At 40.1% G+C, this 12,455-nt stretch overlaps 1 protein-coding gene across 1 annotated transcript in view; it reads left to right on the forward strand.

Moving 5' to 3' along the window:
- LOC111142520 (piezo type mechanosensitive ion channel component 2) overlaps nucleotides 1–12,455 on the forward strand; it is a 462,751-nt gene that overhangs the window by 263,328 nt on the left and 186,968 nt on the right. Inside the window, exon 5 of the mRNA XM_022495760.1 lies at nucleotides 5,343–5,505. Within this exon, the coding sequence (XP_022351468.1) occupies nucleotides 5,343–5,505 (163 nt within the window). The remainder of the gene's footprint in view (nucleotides 1–5,342; nucleotides 5,506–12,455) is intronic.

Consider the following 12,455-nt stretch of genomic DNA (forward strand, 5'->3'; position numbering starts at 1 on the left):
ATCCCTTATATATATGTATGTATATGTGTATATATATATATATATGTATACATATACATATACACAGATATATATATGGGACAGTGTGAAGAGAGTAAGGGCTGGCAGAATAAATACTATCTCTCTCTCTCTCTCTCTCTCTCTATATATATATATATATATATACACACACACACACACACACATACACACACATACATACGTACAAAGAAAGCATACATATATACATACATATATAGTTCTTGGATACAGAGAGGAAGTAGACAGGAAGCTCTCATCTGGTAAATAACTGAATGACATAAAATATTAAACATTTTATGATCAAGTATGTGCAAGGTATGGCAGGCTTTTAAAGGAGGAAATGGTCAAGGAAGGGTGATGGAAGGGCTTCACAATGGAGATGTGGGGGAAGGGCATTGTTGGCTAAGAGAAGGTTGCACAACAGCTCACAGGGAAAAACATTTGCATATTTGGGGTGGATGGGATTTGAGGTACAAAGAAATCATAGTAAGAGTTAAGGCAACCAGGCCTGGAACACCAAGGGCCTCACATACCATACTCAGGAATATGGACCTTTCCTGTGGGCAGCACAGTTCATATGGTTAACCTTATGCTTCTAAAAATGAAACTCTGGTAGTAACATGGAGACCTGTTGGCAGAGGGGACCACCTGAGACAAAATAATGAGGGTGCTATTGCAGTAATCCAGGAGCAGAACTGAGATGTGGGGATAAAATGGCGGCAAGAGAAACATTATGGAAACAGAACCTCCAGCGTTTCAGGGTCCAGGTTTTCTCTTGGTTTCTAGATTAACGACAGCACCACTTTTTCAAGGTTAGGAAGAACAGCTTTTGGAATAAAGATAACATTTAGTTTTAAAAGCTTTAGAAGTGGACATATCTAGTAGGAAAGTGGGTATCCGTTGGTATATCTCAGGGGAAAGGTTTGGACTGGCTGTGTAGATTTGTAAGTCATCATGTTGGTGCCTGGAGAGCCGGGGGGGTAGGTAAATCACCCAGGTTTACCATGTAGCATTAGAAGAAAAATAAGTGAAGAGTAGAACCTTGCAGACTCATCAATATTTGAGGAGAAAAGAAGAGTCTGATGGGTAAAACCCAGCCCAGTACTTTTTTTTTTTAAGACTTTATTTATTTATTTGACAGAGAGAGAGAGTGAGAGATCACAAGTAGGCAGGCAGAGAGAGAGGAGGAAGCAGACTCCCCGCCAAACAGAGAGCCTAATGTGGGGCTCGATCCCAGGACCCTGAGATCATCACCTGAGCCAAAGGCAGAGGCTTAACCTTGTGAGCCACCCAGGCACCCCCAGCCCAGTACTTCTTAGTGGGATATCCCACTAAACAATGCAAGTTTCCAGGAATATCCACAATTATCCATAGCTATCTAGATAGCTAGAAGGGAAAGGCGAGAAAACCAAGGAATAGGTTCGAGAACAGGAAGGGCTGATCTTGCTTGTCAAGTGCAGTTCAGAGGTGGGGTAGGATGAGAATTGGAATGGGCTATTTGGGCCTTGTAGCAGGGAGATCACTTGTGACCCTTGAAAGAGCATTTTCTGAGCAGTGTGGGCAAAGGAGCCTGTTACAGTAGGTAGAAGATGGCTGAGTAAGGACAGGAGCAGTGAGTGTTGCCTATACTCATCAGAAGACTTTGAGTAGAAGTACTCTGCCCCTAGGTGAGCAGTTGGACCAACCATTTAGCCCTTTCTCTTGTTGGTTTCCTATCTATCAGATGAGAAGAGCTGGACTATTTGTAGTTCCTTCCAGCTTCACGATTTCAATGACTTAGTGAGTTAATGGATGGATAGTTGGACGACTGGATAAGAGAATGGAATGAGATGCCTCTGACTTCAAAAGTTATTTGAGACCTAGTAAACATCAAATTTGTAGGGCTTAGCTGCACATTAGGATAGTTTCCAAATTATCCATTCATTTCAATCAAAAGCTAGACCATTAAGCAGACTCTAGTGCAACATTTCCTAAGACCGGTTCCATGAACACTAGCTCAGTAAAATGTGATAGGCATCAGTTAAAAATTTTAAGAAATGATTTTTGGTCAAATAAATTTTGGAACAGAGGCATAAATCAACTCAAATTTCTTGTTTTACTACAGAACTTCACAGGTTCTTTACCACAGTACTATGCATTGTGATTTTCTAACACTTATTTGACTGGAGACTTTTGTTTTTTTTTTTCATTTTTTGCCTTGTTTTGTTTAACTTACCACATTTCTGAGGACTGATGTTCTGATGAATGTGCTTTAGTAGACACTGGTCTAAACAGTGAAGAAGGAGACTTGATTGATAAAATGATCCCCAAATGATATATCAGTTAGACTGTGACCCGTTCATTGGACGTGCTCTTCATTATATTCTTCAAAAGTGTCTTTGTTTCTGCAGTCGTGGCATTATGAATGCACGGCTTTGTTAAATCAGCAAGCCAAGAGTAGTAGTTAATAGGTTAGCACCTCTGTGGCTGAATGATTTCATTGCAAATCGGGATCACAGCCCAATCCTGGATCCAGTAGCTAAATTCTATCACAGCGAGTGGCGTGATTGCTTTTGCAAACAGCATTCATTTACTCTCGTAATATATGTATGCTGTGAAATGTGTCTTTTGGGACCAAGAAACACAAAGCCGAGCCTGTTGCCTCAAAGAGACTGTTTGCAGACTGGGAGCTTAATGCAGTCCACAGGTGGGAAAGTCATAAGGCTTTGCTGGGGCTTCCTAGGTCTCTGTACCGTGGGGCAAGGAGCAGCTGAGGCCACAGCTGGAGTCCTTGACACCTTTCCTTGAAGAATTCTTTTGCCCTCAACCCTGCTTGGTTAGTGCTTTTTATACAATGCTGCAGTCAATTTGTTTCCCATGAAAGAGCTCTAATAACCTATTAGGACTAGCAGCTCTCCTGATCTTAGCCCCACACAGCAAGCACCTACCAGAGCCTGGCCTTTGTGTTCTGGTCTGTCTCCTGGATTCCCCCTTTCTTCTCCCTGTAATGATGCTAATTTTTGTTTGCTCTGTTTGATCACTTTTAATAGTATACAACAAACTTCTACCTTTGGTGATAAAATCAATCATTAGATTTCATTGTTCTAAGTGTAGTTTAGATGCAACTTTCTTAGTTGAATTCTCCTCCTCTTACTCCAAATGAATGGAATTTGTAATTTTTTAATCCCTCTGACACAATCACATTTGTTTCATGTAAGGAGGTAAAGGGATCTCTTCTCACTTTCATGTTTCTCTGTTTGGAAGGGTTTAGAGCCATGTCTGAACGTGAAGCTTCTGTGGGGCATGGTCTCTTCCAGACCATTTTTAAAAAAAGCAAATTAGATTGGTCTGAAGATTTTCTCCTAGATTCTTGAAGTAATAAAGTTTTAACTTTTACATATTATGATAGTAACAAATAAATGAAAACATTCTAAATGCAATATAGTGGAATAGTTACGTGCTGTCTGATCATGAACTTGGTGATGTTTAAAAATCATCAGTGAGGGGCGCCTGGGTGTCTCAGTTCTTAAGTGTCTGCCTTCAGCTCAGGTCATGATCCCGGGGTCCTGAGATTGAGCCCCACATCAGGCTCCCCGCTCTGTGGGAAGTCTACTTCTCCCTCTCCCACTCTCCTTGCTTGTGTTCCTTCTCTCGCTGCCTCTCTGTCTGTCAAATAAATAAACAAAATCTTTAAAAAAATAAAAAAGAAAAATCATCAGTGAGTAATAAAAATATTAGTGATACAGTAAATGAACTAATTATTTTCAAAACAATAGGTGATGTATGAGCTTAGCACTGTAAACTCTCAGTATGCATGTCAAGGCACTGAGGAAGCTTGGAAAGGAAAGCCAGGCAGGTACATACATGAGAACACAGTGGTGGAGAGCATAAAATTTGTATCTAAATGGAGCTTGAGTATACTTCACTCTCCTCTATCTGTGTGACTTCAGGGAAATACCTTTTCCTTTTGGAGCCGAAGTTGGGTTTGTTTTTTGTTTTTGTTTTGTTTTGTTTTGTTTTGTTTTTAATGCAAAGAAGGATAAATAATAATGCCTAACTCTATATGGTAACTGGTTGGATGAAATAATATGTACCAATCTTATAACACAGAGCAATTGCTCAGTTAGTGGTAGATATTATTAACAATGCTTTAATTTATCAAAATATTAACAATGGTTATATCTAGGTAGGCAATGGGGGTCTAGCCTATATCTACCCCATATCTACCCTATAGCCTATATCTATCCCCAACCTATCCCATATCTAGGTCTACCTAGATATAACCGTTGCCTACCTAGATATAACCATTGTTAACATTTTGTGTTGTGTTAACAACATTGTTAATGTTAACAACATTGTTATGTTAACATAATAACATAACATTAACATAACATATGTTATGTTAATGTTAACAACATTGTTAACCATTGTTAACATTTTGTGTTGTGTTATACTGTGTGTTATACTTTGTTATACTGTGTTATACTGTGTGTTATACTGTGCTGTGTGTTATACTTTGTTTTTGCCAAAATATATAATATACACAATGTAAATGAATCCAGTCCGTATTTGATCGCACACAGGCAGAGTCCCTAAATAAGCTTTTATCTCTATAAACCTTGAGTCACTTGCATTTGACTTAAATGAGATAAGGAAGGTGAAGAGTAGTTATCTCTTTGGCATGGAGGAGGAGGAACACAGGGCCATGGGAAGGGCCCTTGCTTCCCCCTACACCCCCCTCCCCAGGAATGCCACATGTCAGTGTCATGAACCCAAATCTTCCAATCCGAAGTTCAAGGTCCATTCTCCAAGATTAAAAGAAGAAGTGTACTAGGTCTGCCTTTCTTGGAACAGTATGGAAAACAAAATCAACTATGTATTCAAAATAATGAAGAGGTCCTCCCTTCAAGGATTGCTGTAACATCTTCTCTGTTTTCCCTCCAGCTTTGATTTACCTCTAAGGTAAAATATCTCCTGGCTACTAGTATATGTCTAGTTTTTAACTGCTTCAGTTAGATTCCCCACACCTGTTCTGTACTGCACACGGGCTTATTTAATAACAATACAGTTCATTAGCGTGTTTTAGAAGTGAGAATTGGTTTAGGAGTCTTTATAATATTTCTGAAACTCCAGTGAAACCCTGGTGCCTTCCTGAATCTTAGCAGATTACGTAAGACTCTGAGGTCGGTGAAACGCTTTCCCATATCTTCTAGGCAGAAACTGAGTATTGCTTTTTTAAAAAATTCATTAAGGAGATACAGACCTATTTGGAGATAGTGTCACCATAGGAATAGAAAAACAACTAAATTTCCTCCCCCTCCCTTTTTCTTTTCCCTTCATAGCCTAAAGGGAGCTGATGCTGGCAATGGGATCAGAGTGTTTGTGCCTGATATCGGGATGTTCATTGCGAGTCTGACCATCTGGCTCGTCTGCAGAAACATCGTTCAGAAACCAGTGACGGAAGAAGCAGCACAGTATAACTCCGAGTTTGAAAATGAAGAATTGGTAAATCTGATTTCATGCATCTATCTTCCTTCTTTGATTGCTGAGGGCCTTGAGCCTTCTAATGAGTTGTATAAGAGTGAAATGTGCAAAGCACTTAAACTTCGGGGTGCTTGGCTTCAGTTAACGATGCAAAGCCCCCGATGTAGTTGCGATGGGTTAGGCATTGGCAGCCACACCTTGGCCATGAGGAGCCAGTTCAAGGAACATGGAGGCTGCCCTTTGTGAGGCATCATACTGACACAGTGTTCTTTTCACTCTCATCTAATATTATCCCAGATGGTTAACCTTCTAGGTTCATAATGCTGTAGCCCATGGTCTAGATACCTTAGTCATTACAAAATATTTAGAGAAGAAGTAACACCTGGTAGTTTGGAAAAAAAAAAAAAAAGTAATTCCTCCCTGAAGGGAAGCTTTCTGGTCCGTGCACCTTGCTCTTAGGGGTGGACTTATGTTCGCATATTTTGATCAAGTTGTTTTAAAGTATTCCAGAGAAAAAATATATACCTTCGGAAAAGCATAAAAATTGGAAAAAGATAACAATAATGAGGAAATTTAGCTATGTGTTTTAGTAGAAAGAGTTTCAGGAGGAGCAAGGAGCACGTCAGATCTCACTCGGTATATGAGAGCAAGTTAGTTCATCCCTGTCCCTAGATCTGTTTCTGAACTGTGCTCCATTCTAATGACTGTACTTTGTTATGTGAGTTTCAGAGACATTGATTTTTAAAAAGTAATTGATTTGGTAGTTGAAAGATGAAATTTACAAAGAAAAAATTACGAAAAAACTTCATCAGGACAGTTGACACGAGACACAACTACCGAATGTTCTTATTCGGAAGTTTTGGCAAGAACTTGAACCTGCCAAACTGAAGTTAATTGAAATCACTTACTTTGAGAATGGTAATCACAAAGGCCTCAAGGAAGACAATTCTGTTATGGGAAATGATCTATGTACCTCACAAATAAGCAGCAAATTGTCTTGTTTTGTTATTAAAAACAGAACAATAAAGTGAGGATGTAATTCAACAAATCTATACAAACTAGAAATTATATTACCACCAAATATCATTTAGGGGTAAAAAATACACAATCACATCGGTCACATTGCCTAGCAATATTCTGCTATTTTTAAGACACACGCTAACAAGTACCTGGTGTGAAAAATAATTATAGCAAGGTAGCAACTAACCCTGTGTTACATTATGTTAACAAACTATGAAGCACTTGTCAGCGTCTTAAAAATGGGTAAAACCATGAAACTGACTTTTCTTACTGTTGGCTTTCCAATTTTAAAACAAAACTTAAAATTTTAATTTCTAGTTTTATAGCTGAACTTCAATTTAGAAGAGTTACAGTTTAGAAAATCATCTGGCTTTGATCTTTATTGCCAAAAATTGTCCAAGTTTGGTGAAAGTAAACCCACAAGCTCTTCAGCCTTAGGATTTTTCATTACCGGTATTTATAAAGGCAAGATTATTTTTCAGTTATCCTCATATAGAGGATAAAAGATATTTGCTGTAAGTTGAGTACACACTGAAGGCAGACGTGGAAGCTACTAACAGTGGCTACATGATGTTGAGAAATTTGTTCATTCTCTCTCTTCTGCAAAATGAGGTCAATCATAATCCTATGTCATGGGGTTGCTGTAAGCACTAAATGAAATGTCAAGTACAACACGTCTAGTGCAGTGCCTGCCCACTGGGTTGCTTAATGAGATGCTACTAGCTCTCATCACCTTGCTCTCTCCAGTTGGAGAGGTCCTAGAACAAATTCAGAGTCCTCTTAGGATGATAGAAAGTAAAGTTGGGTGGTGAGTTTGAAGCCAACCCACTCGGTAAGAGAGTCCCTTCTGTGCCATTTGTCACAGACAGCCATAAATGAATTTCAAAGCTTCTCAAGAAAACAACCTCTGTCACTAAGGGCAAAGACTTTTTTTACCATAGGACCAGGGAAGCCTACATTGACTGATGCAAGTTAACGGATTTCAGGTTATGCTTAGGGTCACACATCTGGGGAAGAAGAGAACACAGAACCATACATGGATTAATTCTAATATGTTTCCTTTTTGATTTCACATTGTTCTCAAAGATAGACTTATGGCACTTCTCTCCCATTTGAAACCTGTTTAAGTATCTGTACTCTCTATATTATTAATCACATTATTTAAAATGATTGACATTCTAAATACTATTTATTTGGGGCTTTGAAAAATACTAAATGTCATTATGATGAGATTGAATTTCTTCCCATTTAGATTTGCTTTGGCCTCATTTAGATCTTAATTTCCATTCTCTTCATGCATTCCAGCCACCCACCAACCCCCCACCCCACCCAGCCGCCCCGGGAAGAGCAGGCTGGTGTGTGAATCTTCTGAGATGAATCCACAAGGAAATATTTCTTACATGTGAATAATCTGGCTTGAGTCTGAAAAGAATAGAAGCACATGGCCAAAATAAGTAGGAGAATTTATTTTGTTTTGGAAGGCCCCGACATATTTCCTCCCTGTAATAAATCTTGACATTTGCACTGTAGAATGTTTGGTTTTTGAGGATCCTTTGAAAGAATAGTGTTTGCTGGCATTGTTTCTTCTTTCATTTATCCCAATGGTGAAATGGCAAGATTAATCCACTGGTGCCTGCGAGAATGTCTTTTTAAATCCCGCATTGGTTTAAACTAGCAACTAATCCTTGAAGAAGACTCAGAGTCTTTCCTAATCTTGCTCAGCTTGATAATGAGGCTCAAGTTTGCTGTTTTAAAAGGCATTGAAAATCCCTGGTTTCCAGGAAAAAGAAAAAAAAAAAATCTCGCCTTGTTACAGAGAATCTTGCGTTGTACAGAGAACAGAGCTCAGTTAAGTAAGCCAATTCCTCAAGTGCCAGAAAAGGTTCTCTTTCAACTGACACATCTGTGATCTTGTTTATCTGTTCATTGCAATTCAGAAGCAGACCTACAAGTTGTAACTGGGAGAAAGATCCCTAATCTTAAATATTAAAAAAAAAAAAAGGAGTTGGGTTTTGAAAATCAAATCGTGTAGGAAAGGGTCACCTGTGCAATGAAACGCTTTGTAATTTCACTACGCTGCTGTTATTTTGTATAATTTTGTACTACCAGCGCTTTCTAGTGATTTAATGAGATTTCAGGCTTTATTTTTTTGGAAGCAAATGGTACTCCAATATATTATTAATCCAAATTTATGAGAAACTGTTTATTCAAATAGCAATTTTAGTCATGACTTGGTCTGCTTAGTCGGACATATCAAATATGAAGCATAAAAAGAATATTTCAGTATAGGTATCCACCATCTGTTAAAAGTTCAAGGATGCAACATTTGGATCCTGCTAATATTGTTTGGAAATTCATCCTGAGCCTCAAAACCTGTATCCTCCTTTCTGATACCTAATGTCCATTAAGCTCCTACTACATCTGCATTCTGGCATATAAAATCACCAATGGGGCTGTGCCTCAAGTATTAGCACTGAGGTTCTTGAAGTTACTACTCTTTTTTTTTTTTTTTTTTTGAGAGCAAGAAACAAAGAATGAAAGAGATCAATCTTTTTACTGTCACCTTTTGTTTCTTTTTACTCTCTCTTCTAATAAGGCGTTCAGCTTCTCAGCTGAGATTTAGCCCAGAATCATGTGTTTGAAGTTTTCTAGATCCTGTCTCTTCTGGTACCCAGACATGATCGTCTGAAACACGGCAGCATTCAGTAGAGTAAGAAGTTAGGCAACTGCCCACTTGCCCTCCCAGCCTTGAGCTTGCCATGTCTCAAGGTCACTCTCAGGAACTAGGCAAGGACATTTTGTCATATGTCCGCCAAAATGCAACATCCTGGGTTTGTCTTCTCTGGGTTAAACACATTTACAGTTTGGAGGAAACCTTTAATTGTGGTGATTTTAGATGCCATTAGTTTAAGTAAAGAGGAAGTTGGGGTTTTTTTAAAGATTTTATTTATTTATTCGACAGACAAAGATCACAAGTAGGCAGAGAAGCAGGCAGAGAGAGAGGGAGGAAGCAGGCTCCACACTGAGCAGAGAGCCCGATGCGGGACTCAATCCCAGGACCCTGGGATCATGACCTGAGCCGAAGGCAAAGGCTTTAACCCACTGAGCCACCCAGGAACCCCAAAGAAAAAGTTTTTAATTGGAGGAAATCATTGGCCTGTTGTCTTCAGAAGGCTTCGGGAAAGCTCGGTATGACAGTATGAGTTTCAGGATGAATGTCACAGAGGGAAGTTAACTTTAGATCCATGAATGTATCCCCCACTGTCCTTCAGCTACATCTCCCAGGACACAAGGTGAGAGCGTGGAGTCCCTCTCATCCTTTCCTCTGAGAGAAACACACCTGGAGAGCATACCCTCTTTATCACATAGAAAGGCAGGGATGTTCTATTACAGACCTAGGTTAATTGAATGAAATTTGACGAGCCTAGAGTTGAATATGTGACCCAGTAGTAAAAATAAAGGAAAGAATAAGCAATTAGGAAGGCAGCTCAAGTATTTTTACATCATTAAAATGAAACTATTCCAAATTAAATCCACCTTCATTTCTCTCCCATGTGTTCTTTCATTTAACAACATTTCACAGTGCGTGCTTATTCTCTGCTTTATTTTTTTAAGAAAATCAAAGCTCCGAAGTAGACTTTTACCCTTAACAATATGTCTGGATCTGTGTTTTTAGAAATTCTCAGAATATTTTGTTCTGTCCTTGGTATATTTGACAGGTGATCTTGAAGTTGAATTGCAAATAACAACAAAACACCTCCACAAGGGAGACTTGTTTGGGGAGAATGCAGAGCCCCATGTCCCTTCAGGAAGGGTAGCTTGGTCAGGCACAGTGGGTGGGGGGGAACCTATGTGTCCCTCTCCTGTCACCTGCTCCTGCTTCAGGGGGTCTGCATCTCCTCACTCCTTTGAGGGGGGTCATGCTTTCCATCCTTCTCTCAACTGGAAATACTGAGATGGAACTGCCACCAACTTAATGTTGTTTAAATCCCCATGTTTCTTTCAAAGTGTTGGTGGTATATTTGAGAGTAGGAGCTAGATCTCCCTTCCCTCCCTCCACCCAGCCTTCCTGCGGACTGCCCACCCAGGTTCGCAGAGTCACCTTTCATTCATTTCTTAGGACCCGAGCCCTGGTAAGACCCTTGATGGCTTGAAAGCCTTGCCCATTATCATCAACAAGTCTGTGGGCGCTTCCTTGACATTTTGTCTAACCATGTTCCCCTTTTTCTGTCTCTCCTGCCACAGTCCTCATCCCACCTCTCAGCCAGACCCCGAAATAACCTAAAGCTGGATTTCCCTACCTCCGGACTCTGTTCTTACCCTATTCCACTGCTCTCGAACTCTCTGCCTTCTCTGGATTAGCCTTGTAAAATTATAAATCAAACTATGTCACTTCCTGGGGTTAAACACGTCACTGGATTCTCATTAAATGAGAACAAAATTCAGGCTCCTAACCCTGAAGCCCATGGCACTTCCTGACCCTATCCCCTCATCCCGGGCTCTGTCCCACTCCCTCTCTCTGCCCAGAAAAGACTAACTTTTCCTTTCTGCCATTCAGTCCACTCCCTGCTCATTCATGGCTAGTTTCTCCTCCATCATTGGGTGACCTGTTTCCCACTGAGGCCTTCGCCAACCACCCGCCCAGATTATTCCCTAGTCTCTGTCTTGTTATATCTGTAACAATTATCACACTGTAATTATGCTACATCCGCTTTTGGTTGCTATTATTGGCTTTCCATCTCCCTCACTAAATTATAAGCTCAGTGAGGGAAAGCATCACCTTCATCTTGTTCTCTGTTGCAACAGATCTTAAGTTAGCAAAGTAACCTGAGCTTGTGCACATAGTAATACTTATATACTTATCAAGTTAATTGGTTAGGCACCGACTGATTAATATGGAGGCTTGCACAAAGCAGCCCAAAGTTTAGAACTAAAGCAAGGAGTCAGCCCACGGCCAGGATTATCTGCAAAGAGCTGCTTCTCCCCCAAACTATCAGAGAACTTGGCAGGGCCGAGGCAAACCCACTCTTCTGTCTTGAGTGATCTCTCCTTGTTGTGTCTACAGAGAAGGATTTATTTATTTATTTATTTATTTATTCAGTACCCACTATGTGCCAGGATGGGCAAAAACAAATATCTAACAGGGAGTGTTCTTTAATTTTTTTGCTTTGCTTTCCAGGACATTAGTCCTTTTTTTTTTTTTTTTTTTTTTTACCACCCACCCCGCCCCAGTCATGTTCGCTTTGGGAATAACTGGAATTGGGCGTTCCAGATCCCTGTAATTAGGAGTTCATATTCTCACTTTATAAACAGTTATATATTCTTGGTTTATTTCCACCGAGCGAGCAAACCTCTGGGGTCCCAGAGAGGACTCCCACCTTGGACCTGGCGCAGTGCTCAGAGCAGAGCTCAGGCTCCGGAGAAGTTCTGAGAGGAGGGAGGAGCCGGACTGGGGATGGGGGGAGGAATGCTGTGGATTCCAGAGCAGCTAGAGCAGGGCTCAGCCTTTGAGCACTTTAATAACAAAGACTTGCGTTTTGTTTCCATCTCAGCCCATCAGAAGGCATTACAGGGGTCCTGAATCTTTCAGGACATTTTGGAGCAACAGGAAAGATTCTGTACCCTCAAAATGCTGCTTGTTATCACTCCCTAGATTTTTTATTTCTAAAGGGAACACTGGGTATGTCACTTAGAAGTGCTCAACTCAGCTGTTTCTTATAAGAGAAAATGGATGGTTCGGGGTCAGTAATAATCTCTCTAACCAGAGACAAACTGAGTAGATAGTATCAGAATCTCTGTGTGTGTGTGTGTGTGTGTGTGTGTGTGTGTGTGTGTGTGTATGTGTGTGTGTGTGTTTTAATACTGACTGGTTTTATGGCATGGCATTAAGTGATTTCTTTAAAAAAATAAACCCTAAAGATATAAACCTTTAAAATAACAGCCTGTCCAAT

Source organism: Enhydra lutris, unplaced genomic scaffold, assembly GCF_002288905.1.
Source record: "Enhydra lutris kenyoni isolate GAN:26980312 unplaced genomic scaffold, ASM228890v2 scaffoldscaffold8, whole genome shotgun sequence".
Lineage (NCBI taxonomy): Eukaryota > Metazoa > Chordata > Mammalia > Carnivora > Mustelidae > Enhydra > Enhydra lutris.